The sequence below is a fragment of the Equus przewalskii genome, chromosome 26 (genome assembly GCF_037783145.1).
Source record: "Equus przewalskii isolate Varuska chromosome 26, EquPr2, whole genome shotgun sequence".
NCBI classification, from domain to species: domain Eukaryota; kingdom Metazoa; phylum Chordata; class Mammalia; order Perissodactyla; family Equidae; genus Equus; species Equus przewalskii.
In genome coordinates, this window is record NC_091856.1 from 35,009,970 (window position 1) to 35,028,093 (window position 18,124).

The 18,124-nt window shown below is 50.7% G+C and overlaps 1 protein-coding gene across 6 annotated transcripts in view; it reads right to left on the bottom strand.

The window, feature by feature from the left end:
* Nucleotides 1-18,124, bottom strand: part of AK8 (adenylate kinase 8) — a 132,221-nt gene that overhangs the window by 52,174 nt on the left and 61,923 nt on the right. For 5 of the 6 annotated variants that reach the window (XM_008524358.2, XM_070595427.1, XM_070595429.1 and 2 more), the window contains one exon: nucleotides 16,829-16,918. The exons of the other annotated variant lie outside the window; for it this stretch is intronic. In XM_008524358.2, the coding sequence (XP_008522580.1) occupies nucleotides 16,829-16,918 (90 nt within the window). The remainder of the gene's footprint in view (nucleotides 1-16,828; nucleotides 16,919-18,124) is intronic. 6 annotated transcript variants of the gene reach the window in all.

Below are 18,124 nucleotides of genomic sequence, written 5' to 3' on the forward strand. Positions count from 1 at the left end.
CTTGTGGGATCAGCCAGCGGAGTCCCCATTTGGGGTCCCGGGCCCCAAGGATGTGGCTATTCCACACCACAGTTTTCAAAGAGGCTGCTGTGGGCCCCTAAGGTCAGAAATGGATCCTCCTATAAAGTCCGCAAAGAGCTCTGGCTCAAGACCCCACAATAAAAGTCAGTTGCTAATAGCCCCAGCTCTTTAAATTTCTCAAACGAAACCACCTCTCGCTGACCCCACAAGCACAGTGCCCTTCAAGGCCTTGGGAATCCTGAGCGCCTGAGAGCAGCCACAGGCCCCCAGCAGTGCCCTATCAGAGAGAGGAAGCGCTTTCACATCCCTCTCCTAGTCCCAGCCCTGCCCCAGCACCTTTGAGACTCTGAACTTCAGTCTCTTTATCTGTAAACTGAGAAAGTGGGTGGGCTGAGCTCTAAGCGGCAGGGGGAGGGGGATGATTTGTAATACAGCTGCTTTTACAAGCGTTCCTTAGAATAAAACCCAGAAAACTCAGCTCTTAGCTTTTCTGGATTTCTTTCTTAGGGCAAGCATGAGCTGAGAGACCTGTGGTCCAGTGGCCTCTGCTTGGCAGCTCTGGGACCTCCCTGAACCTCAGTGTCCTCCTCTGTAACACCAGCCTCAGTGGCTGCTGTGGGGCCTAGAGATGACTCATGGGAGATGCCAGATCCATTAGAGGTCTTCTGAGAGACGTGTGGGTCTACTTTTAGTTCCTTCTAAAAGTTTATACAAATTTCCATCAGATGGCTACAATGAAGCCACTGGTAAGAATATGTGACATTTAAATTGCAAACATGAAATCCAACATCTAAGCTTAAATCTGACTTTGGGAGGGTGCTGCAGGTTTGACACGGGCTTGCCCTTGGAAGAGGAGGTCCACTGGGTAATTTGCATGCTGACCAGTGGCATCCAGGGCCCATTAAGGTCTCAGTTGTTTGGGAGTGGGGACTGGATTGGGCCAACAGTTTCTGATTGGTTTCTCCAATCCTCAGGTCCTGCTTGGCAACCAAGCTGTGCTCCAGGGAGATCTGAGCAGCTGAACCGCAGCCTTCTTGGGGTAAGAGTGGGCTGCTTGTGAGGCTTGGAGCCTTGGAATTCAGAGGGAAGAGCCTGGAAGGTCATCCCCTTGACCTCCTCCATTTCAAAGTTGAGAAACCAAGGCCCAAAAAGGTTGTGGCTTAGGTCACCTCACTGGGGAGAAGTCTGACTCAAGGGAAGAATGGAAGATCGGACGGAAACACAAAGAGACATTTGAGGTGGGGAGGGAGGGTTGCAAAGATTTCTAGAGGGAATTTCCCAATTTGCATCAAAGCTTAAAATGTACATGCCTTTTGACCCAGCAATCTTATATGTAAGACTTTACAGCTAAGATACAACAGCACAGATGGGAAAAGATGTGCGCACAAAGGTGTCTACTTCAGTGTTGTTTATAATAGTGACAATCGGAAACAATCTGAAACGTCCACCCGCAGGGGACAGGATAATAAAGGATGGTACATCTACGCAATGGGATATTACACAACCTTTAAAAAATCATTTATATTAACTTGGAAAGAGGCCTTTGACAGAATATCAAGTGCGGAAAAAGCAAGTAAACAAACAGCTTGTATAATATGGTCTAATTTAAATATACAGGGACATAAATATACACACACCATGCACACATGCACGTATATACATGCTACACACATGCATACTTACATGCAGAAGAGAGAGAGGAGTGGCCCCACTCGACACCCCATGAATTAGACCCAATTCCTCAAGGGAGCTCAGGGCCCCGGAGTCGAGACAGTCAAGGACACGAGTCAGCACCATCCCGGCAGGAAGGCACAAGGGACGGAGGAAGTGTGAGGGCTGCGGAGAAGGGGGAGGTCACATTTCCGGAAGACTAGGAAGAAGGTGAAAGTTCACACTGATTTCAACTTTGAGCCAAAACCAACCCAAGCCCCTCTTCTCCGGGGTCAGGAAAACCCAGAGCTTCCCATGAGCACCTCTTCTCGGAAGGCCGCCCCACAGCTGTCGGTCAGGAACTATTGGTGCCATTTTCATTTAATGCCTGTATGCCCACCCTCACCCCCCCCCAAAAGCAGGGACCCCCGTAAAGTCAGGCTCATTGTACCCTAGCACCTGGCATTGCAAGGCACTGAATAAACACTCTTTGAACGGATGAGTGAGTGAGTAAACAGTACCATTTCCAAAAACCAGAAGGCTCTTGGGTCCCTGAGTGTTTGTGCGCAGAGAGCCGAGGACTGATGTCCCAAGGAGCCCCCAGTGGGGTCCCGACAGGGGGACAACTGCAGGAGGCGCCTCTCTCGTGCTCCCTTCCAGCCCCACCATAACCTACTTGGGAATTAAGCAGGCAGTCAAGAGGATACATGTTGACATCTGGGATTTATTTCAAAATACTCCCTTTGGGAGGGGTCTTGCAGGTGGGTTCTAGACGCAACAAGGGTGGCCACGAGCACCTATGGGTTCATTATACCGGGGATGTGCCCCCACAGATGCATTATTCGATTCTCTCTACTTTTTATATATATGTTTAAAGCCTTCCATTTAAAAAGTGAGGGTTTTTTTTTTTAAAAGGAAACTATTTTAATGCCTAAAGGAGGTTGAAAGGGGCACTGTGAGAGACTGTTTCAAAGGGACAATGAATGAAATCTCCCCAGAAGGCCACACTTGGACCCCAGACGTGGCTCTCACTTTGGGAGGACCTGGCTGCTGGATGGAGCCCTGGTCCTTCTGTAACCCCACCAGTCCCTGGAAACTCTGCCCAGAAGCTGGCCTCAAGGGTATTTGCCCAGCTCTGCCCTTTGTGGGTAAACTTGGGAAAGCTGCTCAGACCCTCGCATGAGGCTGTCAACCTCTCTGTCCCTTAATTAATGCTGAACACTCATAAATGCTAGTTCACAGGGGCTCAGAGGGGCTGTGGCTATGGAGGAGGCTCCATGGTCCTCCCAGCATAGAAGCTTCTGCATAACGCTAGGGGGTCTCCTCTTCAGAGATGGGCTGTGCTCCCCCATCTGGACGGACAGAGGCTGGGAAACTCAGCTGGTGGCTAAAACAAATGACAGACCCCTCTGGAAGCTGCCTTGGAGGCCACCAACCTTGCCAGTGAGTGCCCCCCCCCCCCCCCCCCCAGTGCCGAATGCTGAATGCAGGTCAGGGGTGAAAGGTGAAGCCTGAAAACCCTGCCCCCAGCACGTTTCCGGGCCAGCCCTGCCTCTCCGGGATCAGCTGGTCTGCTCCGTGCCTTGGTTTTGCTCTGTCCTTTTTCTTTCCTGCAGGTTCTCCACTCACGTTTCCAACCCGCAGGCTCTGACCAGCCAGTTCAACACAAACGCAGCTTTCCCGGAACAGCTCTCGCTTGCCGTGTTCTGCTGAAGCTTAAAGTCTCCTTGACAGCGCTGTCCGCCTACCCTTCACCCGGCCCTCAGACGGAGATCTGCAGTGTGGTCTACAGTCTTTCTCCAACGAGTCAGGTGCCTTGGGCTTGATTTCTGGGCTTGACAGTTAACATCTTACGCCGCGTACAAGCTACTGCCGAGTGCTACCTCTCCGGAAAGTCCTGTCAACCCTAAATTTAGCAAAGTGCAAGATGTGAATATCCCATTATTTCATTAGGCCACACCACACGGTTTCTGGTTTTTTTTTCTTTTTTTTTCTGAAGATCTTCTATAAAAGATGGCAGTCCTCACATTGACCCCGAGGTTATTAAAATCTCAATCCACTTATTCCCTGCCAGCTGGATGTGCTTGGCACAGGGGTTGGTAGGGAGCTGTGGTCACAGTGAGTGGCTTCCGGGCCCCACAGGGATCCTCCCAGGTCCCCCAGACGAGCCCAGCCCACCCAGGACAGCTGGCCCACCCTGTCTTGAAGGGGAGGCACTCCTGTTTAAAGGTCTGTGCCCCACATCAAGCTCCCTCCCGCACCTCACTTCCACAGCTCTGGAGAGGAGAAAGCGCCAACTGGAGTCAGGCCACCTGTGAGATGACTAGACAGGACATCTCTGCCCGGGCTCCAGGTCTGATGTCCGTCATCCTCAGTCAAGTCCAGCTCAGAGAGCCAACGAGTGGGACTTAGGGAGGCCTGGAGAAGGCACCTAGGACAGCTGGAGATTTTCCAGTGGAAACTGGAGCCAAGGGGCAGAAGGAACTTGCTCCAGCCTCTCTTGGAGCCCTTCCTGCTACACCACACTGCCACCTGCTGTCCTTGCATTTCAGCTCATAAGTTGGTGTCCCTGACCTGGGGTTCAGCCGAAGCAGGGAGGGGGATGTAGGGCACTAAGGCTGCTGGAATTGGTCCAGAAGGCTAGGACGGGAAGTAGAGAAAAGGAAACAGCTCCCTCAGCTGGTGCTTATGGCAAGATTGATTTACAAACCCCAAATAAGCCATGCAACCCTCCTACCACCCCAGGGCAAAGCAGCAAAGGCTGAGCACCTCACCACACAACCCGACACACTTGCTACACACGCATACCCCTACACACACACTCAGAAACCCTGCACATGCTGCACACACCCCTACATACACACTCCTACATAGATGCACAATGCACACACTTGCACATCCCCGCACTTCCCTACAACACCCTTATGACACCACACACACATCTACATACATCCCGCACACACCACATCCACCTCCATAACACACACACAGACACACACACTCTACACCCCACACCCATCTACACACAATACATTACACACATCTACCCCCTCTCCCAGATACAGCCCCTGCCCCGTAACTGCCCCTGTAACTTCCTTCCTTCTTCAAATCCCCCCTGAAAGCAAAGTAAAGGTGACATTTGCCTATCTGTCAGGGCTCATGGGAGACTCCGAATCTCCTCCTCTTCTCCCTTCCCAACATCCCAACAGAGCTCCTGAGTCCTGCCTGCTCCTGAGCTGAGCCCAGTGGGAGAGGAGTCTTGGAAAGGAGCAGGACTGTGGAGGAGAAAGAAGGGTCGCTTTTGGTTTTGTTTTTCATTTCCATCTCGCGCATACTGATGCTTGAAAGAAGCAGGCCTCCCACCCCAACATGTGTCTCTTCCCCAGGATGCTGGGCGGGCTCGGCCCAGGACACAGGTCGGGCCCTTTGAGGCTCAAACCCACTATCACTGTAATTCAATGAAACCTAACCTCCCGCCATCTCTGGGAGACTGTTACCCTGGGACAGTACTGGATCCTGGCAGCTGAGCCCTGCAAGCCCCCTTTGCTGCTGTAACTGGAAGTCATGAGTGTATTAGCAGGACCTGCAGCACCAACAGTGCCCGCACCTGGGGCCGGGGGAGCTGTCAGGGATGCTGTTTGTTTATTATTTACTGCCACCTGCTGGTCAATTGTAGATCCTGCGCTATAAGTGACCGCTTAAATGATAAACAGAACATTTCTAAAACCTCTAAGGGAGATACTGAGGAGAAACCCGATTGTCCAAATTGGCTGCGCCCTGCCACCCTTCAGTGGGGAGCAAGCCCACTGGATAGCTTGCCTCCTTGGTAAACTCAAGTCACTTGCCTTAGACTCAAGCCACAAGCCCCTGTGGTGGCGGGCCTGGATTTCCCAGGCACAAGATGGAACAGTTATCTTCCAAGACTCCTTTAGTTTCTAAAAGTCTATGTTCTAACATCTATATTGCTTAACAACAGCATTTACAATTGCTTGGTAGACAATGGTGCCGGGAAATACCCATCTTCTAGTATAGGATTTTTGTTCAAGTCCAGAAAAGTACGTTAGCCCTGGGGTTCTTACCAATCAGGAGGATATTGTGTGCTGTTCATCCCTCCAAGAGTGGCTCCCCACTTTCTACCACTTTCTATCACTCCCCTCTCTGCCACATCTACTCGGGCAAAAAGCAAAGATAAGACGGAGATGCCCGTACACCGTTGCCATGTCTGCAGCCGAGAGGCAGAGCTCTCGGCAGTGACCCTTCAGTCCGTCTCTCTAATGAAGTTTTAGATGAGAAAAAAGACCATTTAAAAATAGACATTCTTCGATAAATAAACGGTACTTCACTTAGAAAATGAATAACACTTTTAATCAAAATGTTCACTTGGCCACACTGTGTGTAATGATTTGATAATTAGTTATTCTTATCCTAAAACACATTTTTACAACTTTCAGTGGAATATGAAAGTACCTGGGAAAATGAGAAGAGGCCAGCCAGACTACATGTGGACTGGGCTGTTTTTTTTTTGAGGAAGATTAGCCCTGAGCTAACATCTGCTGCTAATCCTCCTCTTTTTGCTGAGGAAGACTGGCCCTGAGCTAACATCCGTGCCCATCTTCCTCTACTTTATATGTGGGACGCCTATCACAGCATGGTTTGTCAAGTGGTGCCATGTCCGCATCTGGGATCTGAACCAGCGAACCCAGGCCGCCAAAGCAGAACGTGTGCACTTAACTGCTGCGCCACCGGGCCAGCCCCTGGACTGGACTGTTTTAATGTGCAATATATGAACATTAACTGTACATGCAGATCAAAAAGAAACACGATTTTTCTCCCATTTTAATGAAGTTGGGGCTCAGAATCAGTTCTTTCCCCTACATCTCAAGGGCAGTGGGAATGCCGTTGCCCACGTGATCTGTGAGACAAAAATCAGAAACTACTAGGAGACAGGGAATAAGCATGAGCCCAGTTTTCTGGGATGGAAAATATACAATGGCACAGTTATTTAACAAGCAATGTGTGATGGTGCCCACTATGAGCCTGGCTCTGTTCTAAGCATGCATGTGTTCTAATGCAAGTATTAACTCATGACATCTTCATAACAACCCCATTTTACAGATTAGGAAACTGAGAACAGAGAGGAAGTAACCTGCCTAAGGCCACATGGCTAACAGGTAGTGGGATCCAGATTTATACCCAGGCCATCTGGCTCTGGGGCCACTTGCTCAAGCTCTGTGCTCTCTACTACCTTTCATGGGAAGGAGCAATGTGAATTCTGCCCTCCACTCTGCGTTTCGCTGGCAGCGTGCCATTGGGGGAGTCACTTTACCTTCTAAGTGGGCTTTCTTCCTCTTTAAAACAGAATTGGACCCTAAGGCCTCTGGGCTCTCAGTGAGCCCCTACGTGGCATGTCTGAAGTCCTGCCATCACCCAGCTCCTGAGGATCCATCAGGCTGTCTGTGTTCTGCCTCACAGCCACAGGACGCAGCCAATCCTGAAGAAAACTGAAAGGTTCTCCTCAAGTCTTCCCTGGTGAGGTAGGTTAGAGATGGCTGCTCCTCCCATTGAGAAGTGGGCTCCGATCCCCTGCCCCTTAAATCTGGGCTGGTCTTATTGACTAGCTTGGTGAACAGATTCAGGCGGAAGCTCATTCTGGGACTTCTGAGGTAGGTCATAAGAAGCCTCACAGCCTACTCCACCCTCCACCCTGACCACCCCCACTGCCCTGGGGCTCCCTGAGATGCTTGTTCTAGGGGCAGCCAGCCACCACTAAGAAGGCTGAGTAACCTGAGGCTGCCATGCTGTGAGGAGGCCCAAGCTGCCGTGTGAAGAGGCTGCATGGAGAGGGATGCCTATGACCCCCGGCTGTTCCATGCATCTCACTCCAGGCACCAGGCACAGAGATGAAGAATCCGTCTTGGACACAGCAGCCCCAGCAGAAGCAACGGAGAGAAGAGCCAAGGAACCAAGTTGACACCAGAACTGAGAACCAGATAGAGGGCCTTAGATGAGCTGGCCCAGTTACGTCCAGCCATTCGAGCCAGCCAGCTAAGGTCCAAGGCAGCATGGGGTGGAGTCAAGCCCCCCTGCCACGCCCTGCTTGAAATCCTGATCCAGGGAATCGGGAGCATAACACAGTAGCCGTCATTTTATGCCATCAAATGGCAGGGTAGCTGCATTAGATAAGTGGGGCACCAAGAGACGGCAACCCGGGGCTCTGTCAGTTCCTGGTTGCCACAGAGCCCAGGCTCCCAAGGCTGGCAGCAGTCCCAGGAAAGGAATGACATAGCCAAAAACCCATATGTGAAACACGCGTGTGCACCCAGCCGATCTTGCTGCTGCTACCATTACTACTGCAATTACGACGATGACTCTACTATTCCTATTAACAAGGATAATAGTAAGTAACCAGCAAACGGCCTGGGGTGTGCCATACACTGTGCTGAACATTTTACAGGCACAATTTCATTTTATACACCTAAGGAGCCAGTGACTTTGATCCTGTGAAAATCTCGCCTTATAGCTGAGGACGCCGCAGCCCGGAGAGGCCAAGTGGCCTGCCCGAGGTCACAGCTGGGATGTGGCAGGGTCTGAACCGGAATCAGATGGTATGATTCCAGAGCCCAAACCGGCAGCTGCCCCTTGACTGTCTGGGAGTGACGGCGGCTGGCCACCTCTCTAGAAACCGTCAGGCTGCTGCCTTCACCACCTGACCTCCCTTTTGTTCCTCCGAGATGAATGGTGTCTCCCCTACACAGAAATGCAGGCAGCAGAGGGGAGCCTCTGGGCCCCGGACGCCATAGTGTGGGCTGCCTGGGATGGCCACACCACGCTGTCCCCGTTCACACATTCATTCGTTCACTCATTCACAAATGTCGGCTGAGCTCCTACGATGAGCCACGCTGGTGCTGGGGACTGGGGAGCAGTCAGCTGGGCAGACAGGGCATGAGCAGGAAGATGCAACACGAGGTACTGGGAGGGGTTCCAGACAAGGTCCAGCTTCCTCCCCTTAACCTGACCAGGACCAAAAGGCAGGTGTGGGAGGCGAGAGCAGAGTTCTGGCAGTCTAGACAGCTGGTGAAGAAAAGCAGCCTGAGATGAGAGGAGAGGAGGAGAAAGTCGTCTTTCCCTCGCCCTCTGCCTCCCCTGGATCCCACGGGATGCCACAGGCGGGAACAGGCACTTCCCTTATACTCCACACTCTTCCCTCCCCTTCCACCTGCCACGTCCCTGTGCCCCCACCCCAACAACCTCCCTCTCTCGGCCCGTGCCCACCTCCACCCACCACCCCTCTGCCCCCTCCCACTCAGAGCAGTGTAGACAGGTGCAGAGCTGAAGGGCGTGGACCCCACGCTTCCCTCCTTGTCCATCACAGCTGTGCCAGGTTCCTACGAGACACCTCAAGCCACCTTCTAGCCGACAAAGCCCAGCAAGTCTCATGTCCCTGATCTGTTTCTCTCTGAGGTGGAGGGGCCGCAGGAGGTCACTGGGGCAGCCTCCCCCTCTACAGCTCAGGCCACTCACAGCCCAAGGAGAAAGACGCAGGCATCAGCTCCCCACTGAGGACATTCCCAGAGGGCAAGGGGCTTCCAGCTGCCCCTTCAAGGGGTGTGAAAGGGGCCGCCCAGCCGGCTGCACTGGGAGACCTCCCGCCTACAGAAGAGGCTGGGGCCTCAGGGTCCAGCCTGTCGCAGGCAATTTCACAGTTGAGTGGGTTGGAAGCCATGGGGGCTGCCCACAGAGGGGAAACGCTTCCAGAAGCTCTGGTCAGAGTGAGAAGGACACCATGCACCTCTGGGTTCACCTTAGACTTCCCAGAAACGTCTGGGTTTTGTTTTGTTTCATTTTGTAATCTGGATGCCTGATACTTAGCAAGCACTCCGTCAACACTGAGTCCAGCGAAAACAGCTGTAGCTCCCCCTCCATGGTGACACAGCCAGGTGGTGAAAACAGCACTAGATAAGCCCCACTCATGGTGGGGAGAGAGATATTTCATTGCACAGATGCATGAGTGAACTGAGAGCCCCTCACTGCCTCAGTTTCCCCACTGGGCTGGCCATTGAACAAAAAGCCTTTTGACCTTTTGGTCATGCCCTGACAAAGCACTATTTTAAAAATGTAGACAGATGATGCACACTTTTGCGACGAAAGTCCAGTTTAAAAAACCAGGGAGTTGGCCCCTCTAGGGGCACGAACCTGTTGATAAACGGGGCGCTGAACCCCTTTCTATGACCATTCTCGTTGACAGGCCTTCTGGCCCTCAGAATGCAAGCACCGCTTTGAGACCTGCTGCTCTGCTGGGCCATCTCGGCCCTGGCTTTCTCTCCGGCTGAAACAGACTCCTACCTACTTTCCATAAGGAAATCTTTGTAGCAGTCCCAGCGGAAAAGTCAAAAGTTTGACTTGAAAAAAGGAGCTACTTCAAAAGCATTGTCAGACCGAGGTGAGGGTTCCTTTAAAATGCATAAATTACAGGGGTGTCCATTAATCAACCTCCAGGCAGCCCTACAGTGGGGGCTCTGGCTGGGGGGCGCCAAGGGGACATGTGGTGACACATCCGGGGGAGGTGAAGCGAATAAAATACACGTTGAATGAAAGAGTAAATTAATGTGTTTATTACTTACTGCTTGGACTGTGTGTGTGTGTGTGTGCAGAAAAATGAAAGAAAAATGTAGAGTTTTTTCAATAATAAAAAGGGAGTTGCACTGCGGGGCCCCTAAAGCTTGTGAAAAATTAAACTCGACGGATTCAAACTGTCCTATTTCCACTTCAAAAGAGAAGAGGCACTGAGCTCTTCCCAACTTATCTTCAAACGCCCAGCACCCTAGAAAGTTTCTTTAAAAAAATAAAGGCTCCTGTTCCCCCAAGCGCTGTACCGGTTACTGTACCCACCGTCTCTCCCTCTCCTAATTATACCCCTGTGAGTCTATTAATCAACTGGTAAATTATTTAGAGAGCCACGCGCTGTCTTCAGCTAGTACAAACACACCACATGCAAAGACTTGCTGGAAACGGGCAGAGGTCCCTCCGGGTCTCCCCTCCACGCTCAGACAGCTTGCAGCTCGCCAAGGCTGCACTGCGAAAACAAGAAATAGCATTCCGCTTACCTCCTCAGATGGCAAGATTTACTTTGTCTTTCAACTCAGCGACTCTTCGCAAGTTTTTAACAAAAGAGAAAAGCTGGTCTATTGTTGAATCTTTAGTGTGCGTTTAGTGACGAGAATATTAATTCCCCCTAAAAAAAGGCAGCACTTCGGCGGAGCTCTGATCTGTGCCTCCTGGGACATGGACTCACGGAAGGCTCTCAAAAACACTCATAATCATCCCAATTTGGGGCTGGTTTGGCTTGTTTGTGTTCCGATGGCTGTGTTTGCTACGGTGAGGTCTCATTACCAGAAAGGGTGCAAATTAGAGTCTTGAATCTCTCCCAAATCTCCCACTTCTTCTCAGGTTCTATTGGCCCATGAGGGACCTTCTCCAGACAGAAATATTTAGGAAATACAGGGGCGTGCGGGAGGGGGCACAGGTAACGCTCGTTAATGATCTGTCTTCCACGTTTTCTTTTCTACACATCAGGACTTGTGCTTTTAGGGGGAAGTTATTATGCCAATTAAATAGCTGTTTTCTCAACTGAAAGTCAGTATATGTCTGGCGTGTGCACCAAGGAATTTGAGCCTTCCGATAATTGAACTGCTTTAGCTGCTGGAAGGATGCTGACGGGGTGGGGTTGGTTATGGAGGTGAAGTGAGTTAGGAGCTCATTGTAATTTGGCCAACAAGCCGGGCCAGCAGGTGTTGGAATGCACAGTCCTCCCTTCTGCTCCTGGCGAGACAGGAGATGTGAAAAGCTACAGCCTAATTCACAAACTCCACTGCTAGGGACACACCCTCGCTGGTGGTCCCCTGACCTGACAATCCCAACATGTGAGTGTTATGTGGACAGATCAAGATGAGCATGTCACACACTTAGAGCAAAGACTTCAACCAACAAGGACAAGATACTCCTTTGGCTGTTGTAATATCTTCCCTGGGTAGCCAGTCTCCAGAGAAAGCCCAAGCAATGTTCGAGAACTGAAACAATCACCAGAGCTGGGGTAGAAGGCAACTCTTCTGAACCAAAGAGATGGTGGTGCAGCACTAATTAGACCCAGCAATCTGGAATCAGGTTCCAGCTACTGCCGACAGCCACTGGACCATAATTTATGGCTGAACTACCCGAGAAGGCTAAAAATACAGCAGGGCTGACTTCTTTCTGATGGGCCAAGTTGAGGCCGAGGAGGAGGGCTAGTTTTTATATTAAATGAAAACTGGGGAACCAGACATTCCAATGGGCAAAGACTGCCTTCCTTGGGAAGCTCTAGGTCTCTGGAATTAAGAAATATCACCTTCCACGAGACCCTTTGGTATGAATGAAGCCCCAGGGAAGAAGCTGAGCACACCATTTGGAGGTGGTGGCCTGTGAGTCACCGATGATCTGAGCAGAGTGAGATCTAGTTGCACCTGTGCCTGATTTCAGGGAGGGAGAAAAAGAACAGTGCACACACTGCCATAGTACATGTTGGCAGCAGAGTTCATGAGCGCCAACCATCTCATTTTAAATGGTATATAAACAGCTGAGAACTTATTTTTCCGAAAGCCTGGAATAGTTTTTACTTGTTTGTACCCACGTAAAAGTGACAGGAGCTTCCTGGCAGCTAAGCCTGCATGATTTGAGGCCCGACCCTGTGTCGAATGCAGCCCCCACTCCCGTTGACTGTAATGGAGGTTGCTGCATAAAGAATGCCGTGTGCAGAGCCCGGGGGAATAAATTTGTTCTGTTCGCTGAAGCTAGAGTCGGAATGAGTTTAGGAGGTCAGACCTATATATTTCAAAGTCCAGGGCACAGAACAAGCATCTCGCCAACCCTCTGTCCACAGTGCCATCGCCAGGAGCCTGAGATCAAGAGATTTAGGATGAGCTAAGATGGGGCCCTGGAGTCTTTTGCCCAGTAAATGTGGAAAGAGGCGAAAACAACACAGTTATTAATTTTGTTGCTGATTCGAAAAAAGGAGGTGTTGGCAGCACCTGTGAGGACAGAAAAAGAACATAACTAAGTCTGCAGAGGTCACGACTGGGACATAACATCTGAGACCCCATGGGGGAAAAAGGAGGAAGTGGTTCCATGCTGGTAAAAGATGACATCTGGATCTACTCAGCTGAGCGGGTGATGGTGGTGGTGACAGCGTGGGTGGCCAAGATGCACTGCAATCACAGAACTGCCTGCCTCTGGGGCTTGCAGCTCCAAGGTGAGGAGAGAGGGCAAGAGCCTGCAAAGGCAGGGATCCCAGTGAGAGAGGGGCAGAAGGTGTGACCCGGTCAGCCAGCAGCCAGAAACACTGGGCCGAGAGTCCTCAGTGGAGGAGGTCTGGTACCGAGAAGGGCACTGCCTGGCTGAGGCAGGTGGTGAGGGTGGGTTTCTACACTGGGTTGGCTACATGGTAGGATGCTTCAGTAGTGACATCGGCCAGTTCAGAGATGCCAGGGCTCTGCCCCAGGGGGATGAGGCCACCGGATCCTTACAAGAATCTCCACCTCTTTAGCTGATCTCCCTGAATGTTGTAGATTTCTGGATGTCATGTGCGAAAACACATGCAGGGGGGTGGCCTGGTGCTCTCCTGTGTTCCCAGGAATGCTGCTGGCACCCAGGGCAGAGACATCCGAAACATGCCTAGATTTTGAAGAGAGGAATCTGAGATGACTCGACGGGGCCCGACAAGGGATGGAGGAGCAACTACTGCGCCCCTCTTCTGGAAGGTGTGTCAATGGGCTGAAAGCGTTGGGGCTGTGCCACGCTGCTCTTGAGTATTCCGGAGGAGCCTCCTGATTCCAGGGCAGTGCTGGGAAGATGAATTCTGTGTTCCTTCCACATCTCTGCCTCACTCTTCCTCAGAGAGGAACTGGCCTTGTCCCTTGGCTCCCGTCCCCCAGCTGGCTGGCGCTTGCTCCAGTGTGGAGGACTTCCCTTCCCAGTTCTGCCTCCCCTCAGGCAGGGCTCCTCCTGGGGAAGGTCTGGGGCCAGTCTCCCCATCCCCACTGTGGGGGTGGGGCTGTCTGTGTGGTAAGGGGCCACCTCTGCATCTCACCTGGCTTGTCCCCAGGCCTGGACTTGGAGGGCATATTAGGAAGCCCACATGTGCCCTCAGATCTCACCACATTCTCCACCCGATGCTCCCAGCAAACTCTGGGTCTGTCTCCTAAAGGATTACCACCCCCAAACCCCAAACAGTGGTCCATCTCGACTTGAGTCCCAGACGTTAGCAACGCTGGATTCCAGAAGCAGAGGCTCGGCTGGGCTGCCACCTGCAGCTGTCCAGAGAAGCAAGGCTGTGGTTGGCTACACAGAGTTTCCGTGCTCAGTCTGTTCTTTCCTTGGAAACCCAATTCAGTGGAGAATCATTTACACTGTCTTTCTGTCTCAGCTGGTAGTGAAGTGGGCCCCCGCCAGACCGGGTGGTTCCAGTGCTCCTCCTCTGCGAGTTGAATGCTTTGGTTTTCTCCGCAGCTTCTCCACAGCCCACTAATGAGACGCTGTTAGTGGTTACGAATGTAAATGCATTCTTTGTTATCCCTGCAAGATCAGGATTAGTGAAATGACAGAATTTATTGCTTCTCTTAGAAAGATATGATATTGGTGGTGGTTGTGTCTTTAATGTTGTAGGAAGGGCCAAAGTATAAAGCCACAGAGTCTAAGTGAACCAAGGGCCATAGAGGAAAAAAATCAGCACAAAGCGTCGAAGAGTGAAGCTGCCCACCACTCGCTAGCTTGATAGGAAATTGGAAATTGTGCACTCAGTTTCCTTTGGAGTCACCAAACAACCCCCCAAAACAAAAAAACAGCTCTGCCTCTTGAGCACCAACGAAAAGACTCCTTGGGTTTATTTTTAGTGGTCAGAGAGAGAGAGAGATTTGAAGATGCTACACTGCTGACTTTGAAGATGGAGGAAGAGGCCTCTGGAAGCTGGAAAAGGCAAGGAGACAGATTCTCCCCCGAGCCTCAGGAATAACTGCAGCCCTGCTGACACTTGATTTTAAGACTCCTGACCTCCAGAATTGTAAGATGACAAATTTGTGTTATTTTAAACCACTAAGTTTGTTTCAGTAGCAATAGAAAACGAGTAACTTGGCAATACCCAGAGATGGCAAAGACACAGAGAACAGGAGCATTCCCGGGGAACGATGGCAGGAGTGTACCTCAGTACAATGCGACTGGTCACAATTGTGGATGGGCATTACCTTTGACCCAGTCCATCAATTTATCCTAAGATAATCAGGGTTGTTCACAAACCTGTGTAGGTATAAGGTTATGCATTATAGTATCATTGGAGAATTGCAAATTTGGAAACCACCCACATATTTACTTTTTGTAACTTTATTTTGAAAAAAATTCAAAAGTACATAAAAGTTGCAAGAAGAGTCAAAGAATTCCTGCATATCCCTGCCCGGATTCACCCATTGTTACCACTAGCTCACGCGCTGGTCACCGGGCTTCTTTCTGAACCACCTAATGCTTGTTAGTGGAGAATGAAACAAACTATCATCCAGCCCACACAATGGAACGCTGCGCAGCACAATTTAAAACAATACAAATCTATGTTAGTGGGGAATTAAATTATCACCCGTGCAGTGGACTACTATGCAGCAACATTTAACTTAACTTATCACACTCATTTATTCAACAAACATTCTTTAGGGTTCTAATTACCACCCCCCACCCCAACAAACGGGAAGCTGGTGTTGCTGGGCGTGCGTCAGGCACTCGACCATTGCTGTTGCTGTTACTCTCTGACAACAGCCGGCCCCCAGGCACTGTGCACGCGCATCACGCCCCGTCCTCACGGGACCCTGGAACCTAGAGAGTTCTGTCTCCGTCTCACTACCAGGAAGCCTGGGGCTCTGAGATGGGCCACGTGGCTGGTGAAGCTGGCCGTGGGATCTGAGCCAGACAGGGAGGCACCAAAGCTTGCACTGGTTTTTATTCTCACCTGGTGCCTGCCTCCCCCTCATTCTATTTACCATTCCAGTGAGTCGGGAATGAACAGACTCACTCACTGACCCAGCCCGATGCAGATCATTGTGTCTGATGGATCCAACTCCACCTCACTTGAACTTCACCCCGGGGACTAGAACATCTTAAGGAAAGTTGAGAGAGTCAGGCCAGGACGTCATCCCCAAGGGGCTCTTTGAACTGATGGCTAGGAGCAAGCAGCCTATCCTTATGTGCGTCCTCATCAACTTACTCCATCCAGAAAATGGTGGAAGGCAATGAGCATTCTGCCGGGAGGGTGTCCCAGGCAACGCGCTCATTGTCCATTACAATGGCAGCTTCTTTCTCAGTTGATTTTCTTCATACTAAGTATATGTATCAGACTTGATAACTGAGCTCATACTGGTTGCACACAGGAGCTATAGCACTTTATACAAGAGAGGAAGACGTGGATCTGTGGAAAATACACTGCCCCAAGGAAGCGACACGGGGTCTAAAGGAGCACAGACATGAACTGGCTGTGTGGCCTTGGCAGCTCAGTCCCTTCCCTGTGGCTCATTTGTGGATTCAGGAAACTGGACTAGAAGGATCTCAAAGGGACCCTTCCTAGGAGTCAGATCCAGGGAATGCTGTCAGATTCTAGATCATAGGAAAGACTATCCAGTCCAGCCTCCGCTATCAAACAGGTAGCATCTAAACCCCTGAAGACCAACGGCCGGTCAGTCATCGTGTCTGCAAAGCTGTCTGAACCTTCTGGCTTCTGATTGCTGATTAAATCGGAATACTTGCCCATAGCATTTTTGTACACCAAATAACGGAGGATGTAGGCAGCTCGGTGGCCTCTCTTGGCTCTCAATTTTAAGTGTGATTAGGCACAGAAAGCAAATGTTCTTGAGAAATAGAAACACTGCCCATGATAACACAGCACAGCCACAAGTCCCCTCACTTGGGACAGACTCGGAAGCCAAGAGGCTTGACCAGGGAACAAAAACAGAGCCTTTGCTTACACGCAAGCCCAATTTTCACTCCCCGGTTGTTTTCTGCAGCCTGAGCCCGAAGGTGCTCAGTGAGCTGAGCAGGGAGCAAACTCTCTCTCAGAGCCTGGAAGGCTGTGGAAGTTGCGGGAAGTGTGGCCTACCTGCCATGTCCTTTTCAAAAAAGGGCTGGATAACTTCGCCAAATTTTGACTTGTCTGCCACGGCCTCTTTCAGCAGCTGCCCACAGCAGACTGGAGGGGAGAGGAACAGAAAGGCACCCGGTAAATTTTAAATAGAAGCAAGAGTGAGAAAAAAAGAAGCCCCACTGCTGCCTGCTGAGAGAAAAGAAAAAGGTCACTGAAAAATATAAAAGGGCTGCTCTGAGCCTGGGTGTGTCAAGTGAGAGTACATATCAAAGGGGAATCAGGGAACAGAAAAGCAATTGAGGAAGGAATGAAAAGGAATGCATTCGGCAACAAACATATTAAAAATTGACGGTGCAGGGAAGACATAACAAGGGCGTTGCCACCAGAGAAGCTCCTGCAGGGCCTCGGTTACGCCAGGACTTGCTGAAGGAGCTCTGGTCGGCGTGGGATTGACACCCGGTGGAGAACTGCTTGGAGCTGAGTGACGTGTCACGAGTGTGTTCATGCTCACCTGCGATTATGCGGGGGAGGGGGAGAACTTGTTTCTACAGCCCTTCCAGGAGTTTCCACGGGATGACGGGGCCACAGACAGGACCAGCTTACATGACAAATGGACCCACTCATAACTGAGGCAGCATTCTGGAGTCACTCGCCCCATAGCTGCTGACCCTCTTTGGATCCATGGTCTGTGCAAGCGAGGGCCTTTCTATTCTGAGCCCCACTGTGTCTCCAGACCCCAGCCATGGGCAACATGCAGCAGGTGTCAGTCAACACGTGTGGAATGAATAAACACAGGCTACCCTATCATTGGCTATGAAAGCCCTTAACAGCCAAAGTTGAGAGGTTCAAGCTGTTTTCCAAGTTAATCGTACAATCTTGCTTTTCCTTTCTTTAAGGCCAAGAGGTTGTCTTTCTATATTAAAGAAATCAAAAGCAATCCTAAAATTAACTGGAAAAAGTGAATGTTTAATACAACAACCATCACCAAAGACTTATTTCTCAATAATGACATATTTAATTCACCGTGTAAATGACAGAAGTGATTATATCCAAAATGACTGGCAGTTTCACCCGCTAAGGGAAATATAAGCAATAATAAAAGCTGACAGTAACTGAGGCCTTCCCCACGTCAAGCACCAAGCTAAGTATGCCTTGTCTTCTTCAGTCCTCACGACAACCGGTTGCTTTTTAGATAAGGAAACTGAGACTCAAAGAGGTGAAGTAACCTGCTTTAGGTCATAGAACCAGGACGCCACAGAGCTGGGATTCAAACCCAGGTCAGTGTGACATCAAACCCATCCTTGGCTTCCA